Source organism: Natrix helvetica (assembly GCF_964273705.1).
Source record: "Natrix helvetica genome assembly, chromosome: 4".
Taxonomy (NCBI): Eukaryota; Metazoa; Chordata; class Lepidosauria; order Squamata; family Natricidae; genus Natrix; species Natrix helvetica.
In genome coordinates this window covers 151,290,527-151,309,248 of record NC_138550.1, presented here as the reverse complement: position 1 = coordinate 151,309,248, position 18,722 = coordinate 151,290,527, and the positions used below count along the sequence as shown (strand labels likewise).

The window sequence follows — 18,722 nt, the reverse complement described above, 5'->3', positions numbered from 1 at the left end:
CCTAGCCCAGTGAATCCTACTAACAAACCCCCAGTCTTATTGCACTATGTGAACTTATTGCACCAGTCCCACAAGTCAATCGTACGATGTTGTTGCAGAGTTATGTTTCACTTAGGAGTCTGACAGCCCACGGATAAACATGGTTCTTCAGCCTGTTTGTGCGACTGCCTAATACTTCTATATCTCCTTCCAGATGGTAGGAGAATAAAGAAGGGCTGACCAGAGTATGAGTCATGCCTGAAGATTTCCCTCACTCTCCTAAGTTAGGAGCCCTAGTGATGTCAGGCGACAACCCACAATGTTTTGTGCTGTGCTCACTACCCTCTGTAATGACTTTCTATCTGCAGCTGTCAAACCAGTATACCACACCATAATGCAACGAGTGAGGATGCTTTCTATTGTGGACCGGTAAAAGGAGGTCATATAACTTTAAGAGTTATACATCTTTTAAGTGACTGTTCACAGATGGGGAGGCATTTATCATTTAATTGCAGCACGAAGGTGGCAAAGACATGACTAATTATGATAATGGGAAATATTAAGAGTGAATCAATCAAAAGAATATGGTGTTTGTTGCCAAGCATAAAGGGATCCAGCAGATTTTTTTATTGTTTGATAAGTAGCTTCCAATCAAATAGAAGGGGTATGGAGAAAATCACAGAACCTAGTTTATTAGCAATGATAACAGAAAAAAAATATTTTTATGTACTTCATTAGAAGTCACACTAATTTCAAATCAATTGTGCTTATCATTTGCTTATAAACCTATAGCTGTGCTGATAACTATTATTCGTAGCCTGCAAAAGTTAAGCTAAACGTTGATCATAAACTATCTGAGTGCAAAACTATTCACAACATCATTTAACAAAGGAATGTGTCTTCCCTTAAAGTTTATGTACAGGTTACAATCCTGGGAACACTGCACAACTGCACAAACATATTTAATAATATGTAAGGTAGAGACAGGTTATTTCAATGAGTGAGTCTTCCCAAAATTCAAGATATTGGGGGGGGGGGGACACAGAGTTTGATGGCTAGGCTGATGAGAGAGGCAGAAGCAGGAACAGGAGCTAGAAAGCAAAAGCAAATGAACGAAAAGTTGCAGCTCAGAAGCAATAAATAGATTTCCATGAAACTGTGACTCCAGTTAATGTAATTTCTGGTAAAATAAAGAGTTTTGTTGTGGGTAATCAAGGGAGACAATACTGAGTTAATGGAACAGAGGCATAACTTGGTCTTGATATGGTTTGCAAAATCCAAATGGCCATTAGATGGCAGCAAAGAACTGGAAATTTCTATAACTGCTGCCATCTTGTGATCATGCAAATGTGTGCAGTCTAGATCAGGAAGCCCTACTGACAATTCAGATTAGATTCATCCTATACAGTGAATCATAACATAACTATACTGGCTGGGTTCTCCTTTTAGCTTAGCATGACTGTGAATTCAGTTTTCAATAAATACCCTGAGGTGAGAAAATAAGATCAAAGAGACAACTACTCAGTAGTGGAAAGCTGGAATTAATGAACCACAAAAGTGATTTTGATTCAAATACATCTTAGTTCATCTCTGATTTTAATCTAAATTATAGTAGCTAAGTTGGAAACTGATGAAAGCCATTGATTTCGCTTGTATTTCTGTAGACCAGGGGTGGGGAACTGTGGCTCTTTTGCGACTTGTGGACTTCAACTCCCAGAATTCCTGAGGCAGCTATGTTGGTTCTGGAATTCTGGGAGTTGAAGTCCACAAGTCGCAAAAGAGCCACAGTTCCCCACCCCTGCTGTAGACGCTTTCCTCCCTGGTAAATCAGTATCTTCTCTGCTTTCAGGCTTTAGCAAAAAGCCAGTGGATAGACACAATATTAATCCTCTAGAGGATCCAACATGTTTGTTTCTTGTTCTCTACCCAACAGATTGATATCTTTGCCTTATGAGTCATTCAAACGACTCAACCAGCATGAGCTGGGACATCTCCCTCTTGAGTGATTAGAAAAAGATGTCAGGTATACAAAAAAAAGTAGCAAAGTCATCAGGAGAGCTCACCACACATCATCATTTCCCAGTGGCATCTTTCAGCAAGCATGACCCTGTTGATTGGGTTATTGAAATAACTGTCCAGTCCCCATCTCAACACTCTACTCAGAATCCTGAGAGTATTTAATCATGGCGATTGAGTTAATGGGCCTTGGCAAGTCATTTTCATTCTTGACCTCTGCCCATAGGGATCAATAGGATATTTGATCGTGCCAAAAAGCAGATACTGCTGCAGTTATTTGTTTACTTATATACAATTTTAAAACTGCCCAATAGCCAAGCTCAATGACAAAACACACTAAAAATAGGGTTTGAATTTAAAAAAAAAAACATATTCAACAAAGTGCAAGATACAAAATGAAATTAGGTGGCTACAAAGTTGTTATTCAAAGGATAAAACAATATAAATTAAAATGTAATTAAGGTGCCAGATGAAAAGTCTAGAAACGTGATGTAATCTATATTTACACCCCAACTCATAAATCTCACGGAGGTGGAATTCTGAAGAACTCCCATAAAATTAGATTTCTAGAGGGAAACACCCCACCCCTGAATTCTTAAGAGTGTTCCCCATTGAACATATTGAAAATTAAATTGAAAAAATAGAAGATATATTTCAATGCATAATCTGATCTTTCTTACTAATATATGTGAATGTGCATATCTGACTATTTTTTAATTGTATTTACTTAATCAAGCATGAATTAGATAACATATATAAGTATAGACATGATTATGAATACATGAAATGAATACAAATACAAGGGAATATTCGGACAGGGATGTTAGGCATGTAACCTTTATGTAACCTTTACACATAAATGTTTTATCAAAATAAATAAAAAATGAAAACATAAAGCATGTGTCTGAATGTTTTGATATGACCAATATAGCACAATATTGCTAGCAAGGTAAAGGTAAAGGTTCCCCTCACACATATGTGGTAGTCGTTCCTAAGGGGCAGTGCTCATCTCCGTTTCAAAGCCGATGAGCCAGGACTGACCGAAGACATCTCCATGGTCATGTGGCTGGCATAACCTTTCCACTGAAGGTGGTTCCTATTTTTCTACTAGCATTTTTATGTGCTTTTGAACTGCTAGGTTGGCAGAAGCTGGGACAGGTAACGGGAGCTCACTCCGTTACGTGGTGCTAGGGATTTGAACCACTGAACTGTCGACCTTTCTGATCGACAAGCTGAGTGTCTTAGCCACTGAGCCACTTTTTGTTTGCCATATTATTTTGACTCAAATAGGGAATATAGTTTAAGGAAGCAATAGTCTACTTAATATTGGAAATAATATAACTTTTTTATTCTACCTTCAGGTCATGAAAATCTGAAGCTTGAGTTTGGTGTAGTAACCTGCTGAAAATCAGTGGAATAGATAAATTGGAGTAATATGCCTTATTGTTAGGCTGTACATGATAAATATAAGCTGACACTTTGAAATTCACATTTTTAAAAAAAACAAATCTGTGCATTTTATCACTTTTTATTAAAAAAAGTATAGTAGAATGAATCTCTTATGGAAATGCATAAGAATTCACGAAAACAAACATAAATGGAATATAGCAGAAAACACTATTTGCATAAAAGTATAGTAAGTAACACTGAAAAAAATGCATATGTTTCAGAAATGCCGTACCAAAATACACACAAATTTAAGAGAATAAATCTCAAGCTTGGCAAACAGAATTCAATTGATTCATAAAAATAAGCAACATAGAGAAACAAAAGTTGATAAATTCATCCCTCTCAAATACGCTTCAATGATTCAAAAGAAATAGAGTTTTGAGTGGAAATGTGAAAGTAGTCTATAGGTGCCTTATTTTTGGCATCATTCCTTTATGACAAATGCAGCTTTCTCCAACATGGAAATATGAGTTATGGAGCAGGTTGGGAGACTGAGTGCTTTATTTCTGATATTTCAGATAAGTATTTTAGATCCTGCAACCTTTCCTGGAGAAGTGGCCTTCATACTTCTCATTTCTCATCACTGCAGAAGATAATGGGAGATATCTAGTGGTACTCAGATTATATTTGATAGAAGCATGTATGGAAGGAAATTGTCATGTTCCTTTCAGTGTCAGGCCAGGGAACTTGCCTTGAAGTACATCAGGTTGCAACTCCAATCATTTATGGGTTTGCTGGCAAAGGATAATGAGATTCGTAGTGAAAAACTGAAAATTACTGGGCTGAGGAAAGCTATCGGAGATAGCCCATAGGAGAATGAATGGAAGAACTTGGGGACAGGGTTAAAAGGTGGATTAGCCTAGAATCTTTACACAGCCACAAGTAGACTTAAGTCCAAACTACCCTTGAATTGCCTTGACCTAAGCAGTAGTTGTTCTGTGGGACGTGGTGGCTCAGTGGCTAAGACACTGAGCTCGTCTATCAGAAAGATCGGCAGTTCGGCGGTTCGAATCCCTAGCACCACATAACAGAGTGAGCTCCCGTTACTTGTCCCAGCTTCTGCCAACCTAGCAGTTCGAAAGCACATGAAAAATGCAATTAGAAAAATAGGAACCACCTTTGGTGGGAAGGTAACAGTGTTCCATGCACCTTCGGCGTTTAGTCATGCTGGCCATATGACCATGGCGACATCTTCGGACAGCGCTGGCTCTTCAGCTTTGAAACACAGATGACCCCCTAGAGTTGGGAACGACTAGCACATATGTTCGAAGGCAACCTTTACTTTGTTGCTGTTAGTTGAGAAGATTCCTGTAGACAGATTTTGTAGCAATAAGACAGTTTAATGTATGGACTTGACATAGACATCCCAACTTCTTCATTATGCACTTTTAGAAAATGGATTCCTGGATGATTGAAAGAAATGTACCTGTATTCATCTGCCTAATAGCTTCATACAGAGGAGGTAATTCTTCTGCGAATGGCTGGATTCCCAGACCTCAGAATGAATTTGTTTTGAGTGTTTGTTTATTAAATGATTCTTGATGGCTCACCAGTATTTTAAAAAAAACATGTTTTTTAAAAAAGTAATTGTTATCTTCAAATTACAATGTTTCACCTACTGACTCCTGCAGACAAAAAGATATTATTTTTTTAAAAAAATAAAGAAAACTGGTGAACATTTTTTAAAATGGACTCAGCTTTAAAATTATCTGATGGGTTCACACAACTTGCTAGACTAACTTGAAAAGGTAGTTCAGGTTGTAGGTTGTGGAAACCCAGCCTTTAAGTTGGGCCTATAATTGAAAAAGATTTTCTGAAATGTGTAGGTCGCACTCCTAATCCAGGATCAGATGGGTGAGGCACAAATAATTTCTGTGGTTGAAATTTCTTTCTGTTGCTTGAGATCACTTTCTACCAGCAGAGGACTCTGCCAGCAGCACAAATAATTTTGCTTTCAGAAAACCAGCAAAATGGGTGAAGAGGACAAGCCAAGTTGTATGATGCCGAATCCCAAGTCAAAACTAGGAAGACAATTGCAAGAATGCAAAATCCTAAGGAATGTCCAATGGGAATTAAGCAGCCAAACAAGCAAATCATAATCTTTGCTTTCCAGATTTGTTTCAGTGATATGCTAGATTCACATGTTGCACTAAGTGGTAAAGATGATCTAGCAAGATTGGAAACTAGGACACTAAGTTCTAGTTCTACTTTAAGCAAGAAAGTGAAGGACTTATTTATAAAATGATAATTGTGAGATAAAACAAACAAACGAAATATATTGGGGGAAGCCACCTTACTAATTAGTACATTTTTTGGCTTAAGTGGGATGTGTGAGTGAAGCTAGTTGTGGTTTATTCATGGTTAAGCAAACTAAGATTTAACAAAAGACTACCCATGTACCCTTAGGAAATATATAGAAAGAAAACAAATTTCCTTCTTCAAAACACTGATTTTTTTCTTTTATAATCCCGGGAACATATTTTGGAACATAGCAAATTGATATTCATTGGTTCAGACTGTTCCTCAATCTGGCCATATTTTTTTACTAAACTACACTGCCCATCATCCTTTTCTCTTAACTATGATGGGTAGAACTGCTGGAAGTTGTAAGCAAGACCTGGAATCCCTGCTGATTCCCTACCATTAAGCCTGGCAGGAATTATTGCCACTGACTTTTAGACTTTCAACCATGATTTTTTTTTACAGCTTCAAGGGAGATGCCAGCTACTCAGTTTTCAAAATTAATCTGGGTGCCAGGCAAATGCCCTACCCATGAACTCTACTGCCTTAATTTATTTTGTTTTATTTTCTCTGCAGTTATGATGTGCACATGGGCAGTCAACAGCCTCTTGTTTGAATTCAAAAAAATATTAAGCCAGGATGGCCTTGGATAGAATTGGATAGGAAGATCACAACAAAGATTGTAAACCAGACTTCCAATATGTCCTGGAAGAGTGGAATGACAAATTGTTTCTAAAACTACATGGATGATCATTACCAAGAGTCAATCCTAACTGCATGGAGACCTTACCTTATGATTCAGTCTTGGATGAAAAGCCAAAACTTGCATTTCTGACTGTTCTTGCATTACTAATACTATTATTATTTTTTTGCAGAAAATACGACTTCAACAACAGAGTGGTCAATGCCTGGAATGCTCTACCTGACTCTGTTGTTATATCCTCAAACCCCCATAGCTTTAACCTTAAACTGTCTACTGTTGACCTCACCCCATTCCTAAGAGGTCAGTTGGGGGATGCATAAGCGCCCCCGTATGCCCAACGTCCCTGTCCTACTGTCCCCATTTATTTGTCCCTATTTCCTGTGTTCTTATTCACGTTTATTCTTATTCCTGTTATCTCGTACATGAGTGACAAACTAATTAAATAAAATAAATAAATTTTACTTTGCCCGTTGAAGCAGAGATTGACTTATAGACAAACTTTTCTAAAGGTGGATATCAGTCCAATGAAAGCAGGTATTAATTTAACTGCAGGTATTAATTTGCCTACAGGTAAACGCCAAGCTCAAAAGTCAGACAGAAGATCACTCATAAGAATAGAGTTTATACTAGTGGGCCAGCCCCACAAAATAGAACAATGGAGTTGGAAGGCACCTTGGAGGTCTTCTAGTCCAACCCCCTGCTTAGGCAGGAAGCTATACCATTCACAACATATACCATCTATACCCGTGATGGCGAAGCTATGGCACGCGTGCCACAGGTGGCACAAGGAGCCATTTTTTAGGGCATGCGAGGCGTTGCCCTGTCAGCTCCAGTGTGAATGTGTGTGCTGGCCAGCTGTCTTCGGCCTTCTTTTTCAGCCGTTTTTCACCCTCCAGAGGCATCCCTGAAGCCTCTGGAGGGCGAAAAACAACCCAACTTGCAAACCGGAAGTTCGGGAACCGGAGGACCTGGGGGGCAGGGGGGTGGTTTTCACCATCCCCAGGCTCCAAGAAAGACTCTGGAGCCTGGGGAGGGCAAAAATCAGGTCCACTGTGCACCAAAAGCAGGGGGAGGGTGCGGGTCATGCACACATGTGTGCGGGGGGGGAGTTGCGCGCATATCTTTAGGAATGTGGGCACACCTGCACACGACCCCCCCTTCGCTCCTCCCACTTTTGGCATGTGATGGGGAAAAGATTAGCCATCACTGATCTATATCATTTCAGACAAATGATTGTCCAATCTCTTCTTTAAAAAAAACAACAACAAGGTCCAGTGTTGGAGCATTCACAACTTCCCAAGGAAGCAAATCTCCCTTGTCTCCACCCCCCCTCCTCCTGCCCCACTAACATCTTCTCTCTGCCCAGCAGGCCACCCAGCATCGCTTTCACACGATCCCTACCATTTGCACCTTTTCACAAGCGAAGGTGGAGGAACGGAGCTGCTCTCCCTCCGTCCCCACACACAGCCCTCCCCTCCCCCTCCTCCTTTTGCTCCCACGCTTCTTCCCTCGTGTAGCCGTTGAGAAAACGTGGCCCTTCACAGGCCTTAGGTGAGGATGAAGATGAGAATAGAAGCCAAAAAGCGGGTTTCTCTTTAGGCGGGCGCTGTCCCCGCCTCCCCCCCCCCCCCTGTACAGATGTCAGAAAGAAGCCGGCACTCCTTTGGCGTGCGGTAGATGGCGCAAGAACTCTTTCCTTGCCCAACATTAACCCTTTCGGACCAGCGCGCCTCTTTGCAGTTCCAGCTGGGCATCTCGCTTCTTCTCCCGTCCCCCCAGCCTCTCCGCGCCTGAGTCGCAAAAAGCTCTTCTTCTTCTCTCTCTCTCTTTCTCTCCACTTATTCCACCTTCACCTCCACCCCCGCTCCGGGCTTTGTCTTCTTCTTTTTTTCTTACTTTCCTTTCGGGTAACTTGTAAAATGTAAGATCCACGGTTGGCATCTCTAGGAGAGGGGAAGGAAAAAACAAAAATAAAAAATAAAAAACTAGGTGCAGTTGGGGGACCCGGAGAAGAAAGCCAGAAGATACCTTTGATGGGGAAGAGAAAGACTCGGGAGGGGAAGGGCGTCTGTATTGCTTTGGGGGGGGGGGGTTGACGCCAACATCGACGCCTGTTCCACCCAGCGTGCTAATCCCTTCTTCCCACCCTCACCGCTCCCCTTTGGTCTCTGGCATTAGAATCAACCTTAACCGCGCCTCCCGTCGTTATCCAAGACCCTGCAAGTCCGGGGACAACGCCTGGCGCCCTGAATGGGGGTGAGGGTGAGAGGGGAGGGAAGAACCAGGTGCCCACCAGCGCGGGCGCTCTTGGGTCCGGCTTGCCCTCCGCGCGTGTATACGAGCGTTCCAGGCTCCGGCACAGCTGTCTCCTCTCTCTGTCTCTCTCTCTCTCCCCTTACCGTCCGCCTGCGGACATGCAGACACGTCCGCTTCAACGGGTTCTCGGCTGTTTCTTGAAGGTGGCGGCGAATCGTAACCCGTGGGCATCCGATTTGGAGTATTAAGGGTTTATATTATTATTATTATTATTATTATTATTATTATTATTATTATTATTATTATTATTATTATTATTATTATTATTATTATTATTATTATTATTATTATTATTATTATTATTATTATTATTATTATTATATTTTAATTTTCCTACTGAAAGGTGAGCTTTTTTCCTAACCTTCTCCCCAAAATAAGAACAACAATAATAATAATTCATCCCGTTAGAAAGCCCAGCACCACCAACTGGAAATACCCCCCACCAACTCCAAGGTTTCCTAAACAGCGGTGAAGGAATAAGGGGAACGAAACGAGAAGAGGCGGCGTTTGCTCAAGAGTCTCCAGCAAACGGGAGGGGAGAGAAAGAGAGAGAGAGAGAAACTTGTCAATTTCGAGCCGCGGTCTGGTCAATTTCGAAGCTTGTCCAGTCAATTCCGTGGCGCTCCGTTCCTGAAATTTGCTTTCCGTGGCTCGTTTCGTGAGTCTTAAAATTACACCGTTTGGATTCAGTTCTTCTGGAAACAAGCCCTCCGCCCCCCCCCCATCCTTATTCCTCTCAAGAGACAGAGACAGAGAGAGAGAGAAAAAACGGGGAAGCTAGTGGCAAGGCATTCCAGGCAGCCTCGGGCTTGCTGGCGGCAGAGTCGGCTTGCTTGAGCCGAGAGCCTCGCTGCCCCCGCCGGAGAGATGGTTGATTCCTGCTCGTCAAGGTTGCTGTGGTATCCCAGAAACGCCGTTCACTCGGAGCTGTGACCGCGCACCATCAATACACACACATATTCACACACACATACGCCGCTCCGCGCGAACTCCTCCACTGCGCCTTGGACCGAAGCGAGCAAGGAGGAGAGGAGGAAGGGGAGGAAGAGGAGGAAGAAGAAGGCGACGAAGGAGGGGTGGGGTGGGGGGCAAACGGCGAAGGCAGAAGCAGGCAAGCCAGCAGTTCCTTCCTATTGGGGGTGACGGCGTGTGGGGGGAAAGCTCGTTCGCTCCGCTCCTTCGCTCGGAGGAGGAAAAAGATGCAAAGGATTTCCTACTACTGCAAAGAGACCACCTGGCCGAGGAAAGCCGACGCCGTCGCCGCAGATCTGGGGCAAAGGGGATGTGGGAAATGCGGCCGCCCGGACTTGTGCATCTTGGGCAAAATCATGGGGATTAAAAGTGGATTTACCTTGGGGAACCTCGTCTTTTTCTGGATGCTCTCCTCTGTGAAAGGTAAGGGCGCGGGGCAAAGGGATGTGACACCCCCCTCCCCTCCTCAAGAAGCCGGAAGGGAGAGAAGAAGAGAGAGAGAGAGGGAGAGAGAGAGGAATAATAATTTAAAAAAGGATTGCAAGTGAACGCCGGGCGGATGGTAAGGGATGGTGGCCGGAGATTCGGGCTTTGCCCGAGGTGTGCGGACGCCGCGTTGTCCTTTCTCAAGGTTTTCCCCTCGTTTATTCCGCGAACCTCCTTTTTATTCCGCGAATCCGGACTCGGATGGCTTTGCCAAATCAGCGGTCACTGGGGGAAAGAGGACTGGAGGGCTAGCGAGGGAGGGAGGGAGATGGGATGGAGATTTCTTTTCTTTTCTTCCCATAAAAGAAAGGAACAGAGGGGGTGGGGGAGGCAAAGAGAATCCAGGCTCCCTCAATTGCGATAGGAAATGCAATTTGCTTGCCAAGGCTGGCGTTCAATGCAGTCACTGAAATTTGTGCCGAATAAATATTCTTTGCAGGACGCTCAACCAGAGACGTGAGTTGGGTGCCACTGAAACGAGAGGAGATTCCGACAAAATTAGCGCCGGAGGATTCATCCTCTTTCATTCCCCCACACCTTCTCCCACACAGTCAACCCTGAGGTTGCTATTTAGAAAGTGAGGCTAAAAAGCAAGGCAAAACTCTATCTATCTATCTATCTATCTATCTATCTATCTATCTATCTATCTATCTATCTATCTATCTATCTATCATCTACCTATCTACATGCACACACACACACACACACACACACACAATATTTTTGTTTAAGACACACAAGTAGACCTTGGTAGAGAAAACATGCAGGCACAGACTGACAGATGCTGTTCATTTTCCTTGAAGGAGTTTCTCCTTATTGTTGTTTTAATGCCAACTGGCTTCCCCTTTGCAAGTTAGGAAGGCTGGGGGAGTGAGACTCATAAACCATTTCAAGAGCCTGGGTTTGTAGGTGTGTGTGGTATTGGGTTGACTCTTTTTTTTTCTTGTTGTTATTGTTGTTTAATGAAGCATCAGCCAGGGATGGCCACAATCCTGCTAATCTTATCTCTCCCCCCCCCCCCAAATCTCTCAAGAAGAGAGGTGGGCAGCAGGAGGCACTTGGGAAGATTTGGAGATCAGAACATTTTGGCCAAGCATGGAGAAGATGGTCTTTCATAAATATGACTGAATAGAGACATTGCTTCCTGAATACTTTCCAGAAATACTGAATTTGGGAGATCTTAGGAAAAGAGATGAACATGGCTGGAAAAAGAGATGGTTCTCTTTTTAAGAAATCATACTTGCAGAACCTACCTACCTACCTACCTACCTACCTCTATCTATCATCTATCAATATCTATCTATCTATCTATCTATCTATCTATCTATCTATCTATCTATCTATCTATCTATCTCTCATCTATCTTTCTCAACCATGGCATCCAATCTCTCCTGTAAGCTTGGTGGCAAAAGGGATCAAGAGGAACCTCCCAGGAGTTTGAAGAAATCCAGAGTTTGGGTTCCTTCTCTCCCACTGGATGCTTTGGCAGTTCTTTTGAAAGGAGCTGGCATTTTCTCTTCTTCTCCTCCCTATCCAGCCGATACTGAACTGGGTCTTTTTTTAAATGAAACACTTGATTGTCTTGCTTCGCAGCTGGTTCAGTCCCCATTTGCATGGCGGGAGGGGTGAAGGAAAGGATGGAGCAGGATCATTCAGGGTTGGTTAGGGCTCCTGGTGCTGGTGGGGGTGGTGGGGGGAGGAGGAGGAGGAAGGGATTTACCTCATTTTTCCTCCATCCCCCCTCCAGTCCTGGCTTAGAAAAGGACATGCCTGGAATTTTAATGCACCTTCTAATTACAGAAAGCTGCTCCTGGTTTGTGGCATTGACGCAATCTGCTTCTTTGCCACCCTTTTGCCTAATTTCTTCAGAAAAATGGTTCAGTGAAGAGAATGAAACACCATTTGTTGAGAGTCAGAAAGACTCTGTTAGCGGAGTACGTGGAGGGGGGTGGAAAGAGAGAGAAAGGGGGAAAAGGAGAGCGCGAGAGAACCAGATAGGTGTGTTGATCAGATTAGGAAATAGTAATGCTCGTTAATAAACATCCACCATTCCAACCCCATCTGAATTCCTAGTGCGTGACTTGCTGGTTTGAATATGGCTACACTTTGCCCACGTGAGGTGTTTGAATAAAACACACACACACACACACACACACAGCTATATTGACGTGGGGGAAGAAGGGAGACACCAACAGACTAGAAGAGTCTGCATGGAAATTTGCATGGAGGTGATGTGCTACAATTATTAAAGAATCAGGCAATTTTTCCAAAATCTCTAAGGTGTATAGATACCTTATCTGCATCTGCACCAGAGATGGAGTGTACAGCACTTGTTGGACTGGGATTGCAATATCTTGAAAAGTGGAACGGAAAAAAGCCAATTGATACTGAGCTGGTTCAAAGGGGGGGGGGGGGGAAGTAAGGTTTTTTTTTAAAAAAATGCATTTTTTAAGTGCCTGCATTATCCTTGTTGGATCAGAAATGGTTTGTGTGTTTGAAAAGACCATCACAGATCCAGTACCACTTTAGATTGCTTCAAACAAAATAAGTTTTTCCCCTCTCATAGTGGAGTTAATTCACTTCCTATTTGTACTTGTAAGTAATAAGTCGTGGAAATAAAGTAATGAGAAATTGTGATAGGATTTTTCAGTGCGTACACGAGATTACAGCTAAGATAAGGAAGAGCCTTTTATGGGGTTGTGCCACTTCAAAGAAAATTTAGGAAGTAGATTAAATGAAATTTTATAAAATCAAGAAAGTAATGAAAGCTGAAGGAAATTGCTGCTACGAATCAAAAGATGGCCCAGGGAGTTGGAAATGAATAATTACTTAGCACTTCCAGGGGGTAGTGGAACTCGAAGCAATGGACTCAAGCCATAGGAAAAGAGCACAGTGCCATCACTACTAATAGTAGTAGGGGGGGAATCACACAATATGAAGTTTGTGCAAATGAGATGCCACCTAGTTCCGTGTGATTTCTTTCCTCATAAAGATGCTTGGTACCACAATATGATTTAGACTTGCTTTAAGAGTATACGATGGTTTCACAATGAATAATGGATTAAAAATGAGTAAGTCTGGGGCCAGTGCCAGATTGTAATGGATGAGAAAGTATGTAAAGGTGTGTCAAATCTCTCTTGACAAGCTGGACAGGAGATAGGCGCAACTGGCCTTCAAGGTTGAAGGAACTTCTAATAAGTAGATTGATTATAGAAAAGCTAATGAAACCATTGAGAAGAAGAAAAACTCCAGGGATTACTCTGTTTCAAATGCATGCCTTATTTACATTAAAATTAAGGTTCCATTTGTATAACTCTCCCCCCCCCCATCATACCTGAAATAGGTTTGAAGCCACTCTTTCAAGCAGAAGAGATGATGTTTTTTTCTGCCCCATTTGGGGGGAAACAAACTGGGTTTAAACTATTTTATTCTGTTGCTAGGAGAGTTGGCTAGGAGAGTAGGCCCAAGAAACATTGTGGAACCCTTGTATAAAGAGATTAGAAATAAAGGCTGTAGGTTAAACTTCTGAAGATGTTCCCACTGCCAGAAGATTGGCAATCCAGCATATGGGAGAAGGCCTTCTTCTTGGGTCACAAGTTAAAGAATGTTCTTCCAGTGAAGTCAATTTAACCTTCACTCTCCCAGTATCTGTAAATTCTAAAAAAAAAAAAAATACACTCACTCTTCTTTGGAAGGACAGATAATGAAGTTGAAGCTCAAATACGTTGGCAACCAAATGAGAAGGGAGGACACATTGAAAAAGACCAATGTTGGGAAAGATTGAAGGCAAAAGGAGAAGGGAACAGCAGAGAAATAAATGTTTAGATAGAGTCATTGATGGAATGGGAATGGGTTTGAGAAGCAGACTCTGGGAGACAGTGGAGAATAGGGGTACCTGACATGCTGTGGTCAATGGAATCGTGAAGACTCAGGCATGACTTAGTAACTAAACAACAACTCCTAGTATTTAGGGAAGTGACAAATGCATCTCTCACCATCGCTTTAATTGCTATTGATTTTAGATTTGAATTACAGTTTTATTTCACTTTCAAGTTTTATATTTTGTGTAAGTCTCCTTGGAAGTCTATCTAAGCAGAAAGACTGCATATAAGTGTAATATGTAATCACCGTTTCCAAGAAAACATATTAAATCTCCGAGGATATTTGAATAAAAATGTCTAAGCATCTAACGGGGTTATTTTGTCTCACTATTGATGTTGTCTTTTTCTCTGATACTATCAACCGATCTATATCTCAAACTGTTACTATATCCTGTATATGGCGAATCACTATTAAACCAATTTAACTAGATTAAATCCGTTTTTCTCAGAGTAGAAAAAATTGAAAGAGGATATAATTGCAGCCTTTGAATATATGAAGCGCTGTGTCAGACAAAATGTTGCTGAAGAAGGCAGGACTGTAAACAGTGGGTAGGAATCTTGAGAAGACTTGTCAGCCAAATATTAAGATTTATTTTCTAATTGCTTGAGCTATTACTAGAAATACACTGCTGTCTGGGCTTTTCTTGCTTGAATGAATTTAAACAGACACAAGGTTGCCATTTTTAAAGAATGCTGTAGTAGAAGATTCCGATTTCTGAGGATCATATCCAAGACATCTTCAAGTTCTAAAATTCTAAAATTAATTGTGGAGTTTTTGCATCCAGTTTCTTCCTGAAAAAATGCCAACATTCTCATTCAATTACTAATCTGTTTGTTTCCACATGTGAATTCTAATTGATTGAAATTTTCAGTCCAACCCTAATGTTTGCCATATATAATATACAATCAGAGATGAGCTTATGGGTTTCCAGGGGAAATTTGTATTCTAAAATAATACAAGTAAAAGAAATACTGGATTTATAGAATTAAATATGGCAGGTAAGAGTCAGTGCTAAAAGATTTGTATCCGATGAAGCAGGACTACTCTAGAAAAATAGGCAAGCAAGTTATTGAAGTTAAGTTCACTGGGGAGATCACTTCCGGTTCCTGTAGGTGACGGACGTGTTGTCCGCTGCTTGTCTCCCTGGTGGGCTCCGTTCAGGAGCACAGGGGGCCCTGGAGGGGTCTTCTGCCACAGGGCGGCTTGCTGGAATCCCCCAGACTCGGCTGCAGGGTGTTTCCAGCCTCGCCCCAGGTGCTGAGGAGGAGAGGGGGGCATGAGACAGCTGTGGGCTGTCTGCCCTTTCACCGAATGGGCTCTGGGAGGAAAGAGCTAAGCGAAAGATGAGCGGCTGAAATGCCGGTGGGGAGAGATCCACCCTAACCTCCTTAATCATCGTTAACAGATAAGCAGCAGACTATTGTAAGTTCTTGTTCAATCCATTTGAAACTGGAAGATTAGAGGGGTGTGTTTCTTTCTCTTTACCCCCCCCCCTCGGACAAAGTGGCATTTGAACTATCTCTCTCTATATTGGAAGGGAGAGAGAATAAAGGCTGACTTGCCACTTGTACTACCTATCTGAGAATGATTGATATCACAGCTACAAGAGGTGATCGCTGAGCTGTTTTCTTAAAGGGAAAAAACTTTATGGAACTCCTTGTTCTTCTCCCCAAGATGGCGCCCCCCCCCCCCGTCTTTGTTTTTATACCTATAAATGAAGCCTGCCTTTTGAAACTACCTTTGGGGGAAAAATATCTGGTAATTGTCTTAATCCCCCCTCTGAAGGCGCTCTGGACCTCTCCCGTTACGTGGTCTTCCTGATTAATTCTGACTATTTGACTTTTCTTCTTTCTGGTGTACCTTTGTGCCTTGGAACTGTGAAGGAGAACTAACTTTTTACTTTTGGATTTGCCTGCTGCCTGGGACCGACACAGCTGCGTGCTCCACTGACGTCGTTCTCTTTGTAAAAGACTTATCATCTCTGAACGCAGATAAATGGGGCCCCCAAAACCTCCAATGGGCAAGTCATTCTTGGCTCCTCCCTCTGCCACCTCCAGTCCAAGCATGCAGCAGACGAAGATTACTTCATTGTTACAACAAGAAGTGACTGGAGAGAGCTCAAAAGAACTATCTGTTACCCAAATGTTTCAGGAAATTATGAGGGGTCAAAATGAATTTAAAAAGAGGTGGCAGATCTTAAAGATGAACTCAGAGCTGTTCAATAACATTTAACAGAAAACAAACAAAGAATTGGGGTTTTGGAGGAGGGGGCAGCTGGATTGGGGGAGGAGGTTAAGGCAGTCCAGAAGGGAAATTTAGAATTGGAAAATTTTATGACAAAAATAGAACTTGAAAGAATGTCCTTTTTTTCTCAGATTCCAGAACCTACCAGAGACAGAAAATGAAGATCTTAAGGATATTATGAGTACAATTTTAGCAGAATATATTAAGAGAAATAAAGAACAGTTGTGGTGGGATATGGATCTGGTTTACAGGATTAATTCAGCATATGCTAGAACACATAATGTTCCAAGGGAGGTACATGTTAAGTTTATTAGGAGGACCACAAGGGATGAGGTGCTAGGGGCCCAAAGGGAGGGACCATTAAAATATAAAGATAAAGAAATCACCATTCTAAAGCAAATTCCGAAAAAAATAAGAGAAAAAAGGAGGAAGTATTCCTCCTTATCAAAGAAATTATACAATAAAGGAGTTTGGTTTAGATGGTTATTGCCAGAGGGAATGTTGATTTTTTGGGAGGGAAACAGAATCAGAATTAATACAGTGGAGGAGGCTGAAGCCTTCATTAAAAAACATAGTGCCCTCCTAGAGGACGGAAATAGTGGAGGTGGTGAAAAGGGTAGTAAGGTGCAAGATATGAAGGGGGAGGGGTCCATCTGGGGACAGGGAGGAGGAAGCAATATCGAAAAGGCTCAGGTCACAAAAATAAATGTATTTGAAATACTATGATAATTGTTGATATACTAGAAAGTGACAAAGAGATGATTGAACACATGGATGATATAATGTAAAACAAGATTCTGTTTATGCTTATCTTTTATATGTTGTTTTTAACATTGTAAAAATTGTGAGATTTGGGGGGATTTCTACCACTAGCACGGGAGATGCCAAAATTTTCTTTGTACCTTTTTTACCTTTCCCTATAAGTGTTTAAAAACCAATAAAATTCTTTTTTAAAAAAAGAAGTTGAGTTCACTGGAACCCTATCAACTGTGGTAAAGTACTCTTAAAATGTTAGAAATCTACCTGCTTCTGGAAAATATTGTTAGAATGAAGGTCTGTAAGTACCATGTTTTTCCTAAAATAAGACAGGGTCTTATTTTCTTTTGACACCACCTCCAAAAAAAAGTGCTTGATCTTATTTTTGGGTAGGTATATTATTTTTGAGATGCAGTAGGTGGCGAGTGTGGTCACCTCATGGCTGCTGCTGTGTTGCAATATTTTTGGGGAGGGCTTATTTTCAGGGGAGGGCTTATTCTAGCACATGCGCTCAAAAGCCCGATTTCGGCTTATTATCCAGAGATCTTATTTTCAGGGAAATAGAGTAGCTATGGGTTTGAAAATGAGAATTAATTAACACTTCTTTTATTATGGAAAATGTCTTGCATTGAACAGCCATCACAGTCATTGGGGGATGCTGCAGTAGTAAGAAAAATGGAGTGAAGACTTTCCTGATTCTTTTCAATGACTTAGAAATCATTGTAAAAAACAGGATGAAGGATAGATGAAAACAAAGAAAAGCTAAATGAAAACAGAGGGGAAGGGCAGAAAAGGGAGAACAGACAGGTAGATGAGAGGTAGGGGTGAATGAAAGTGGAATGCAAGAACATGGAGGGCCATAGAGGTTTCGACAACTTTACGAGAATGTTTCCAAGAAGTATGGGCAATAGATAATCAAGCTAGTGCCAGCCTTGTTTGAAAATAGTTGATATGATAACCTAAGGTCAATATATGAAAAACATAAAGAGGGAGGATAAGGATTCTACACATAACCAAGAGAATTGTCCACTGGCATATTGGTGTTAAGGATACCACAGTAGGGTTTTTTCAAATTTAAGATGTGTGGACTTCAACTCCCAGAATTGTCCAGCCTACATGCTGGTTGGAGGAAAGCGTGCTGATTCTGGAAATTGAGTTCCACACCTCTTAAGGTTGTTAAGGTTGAAAAACACGGCTCTAGAGGGCTGAGATGGCATTTTATCATGAAGTTTTTGTTTGATTGGTATTTTGTGATGTGAGATTGCTGGCAGTTAACCTTGTGGTTTGTATGAATTATGCAGAAAAGAAAGGTCTGTTTAATTTTACTTGACATCTACTGATGAATAAGTTATGTTTTCTGAAGGGAACTTTGACGTTCCTTTATATGGAAACAAGACAAGTTAGTTGGGCCAATATTTTATCTCATGTATTACTTTTGCAAAATTTGTATCAGTTGAATATATTGTGTAAGATGATGGACGTATCCCGCCCCCCCCCCCCCCGAAAATTGTTCTTCCTGAATAGAAAGATATTTGTACAACTCGAGAGCAGGCCACACAAATATGATTTGTAAACAAAACTGATCTCTACTTTTTTTTCTAAATTCAGAAATAGTAGTTCTAGGCAAGTAATATTAGTCATCTAAAATATGTTCAGCCCTTTAGCAAGAACTGGTTTT

General features: G+C 41.5%; 1 protein-coding gene across 1 annotated transcript in view; it reads left to right on the top strand.

The window, feature by feature from the left end:
• Positions 1-9,903: 9,903 nt before the first annotated feature.
• CSMD3 (CUB and Sushi multiple domains 3) overlaps positions 9,904-18,722 on the top strand; it is a gene marked incomplete at its 5' end in the record, with an annotated part of 706,489 nt that continues 697,670 nt past the window's right edge. Inside the window, one exon of the mRNA XM_081953230.1 lies at positions 9,904-10,099. Within this exon, the coding sequence (XP_081809356.1) occupies positions 9,904-10,099 (196 nt within the window). The remainder of the gene's footprint in view (positions 10,100-18,722) is intronic.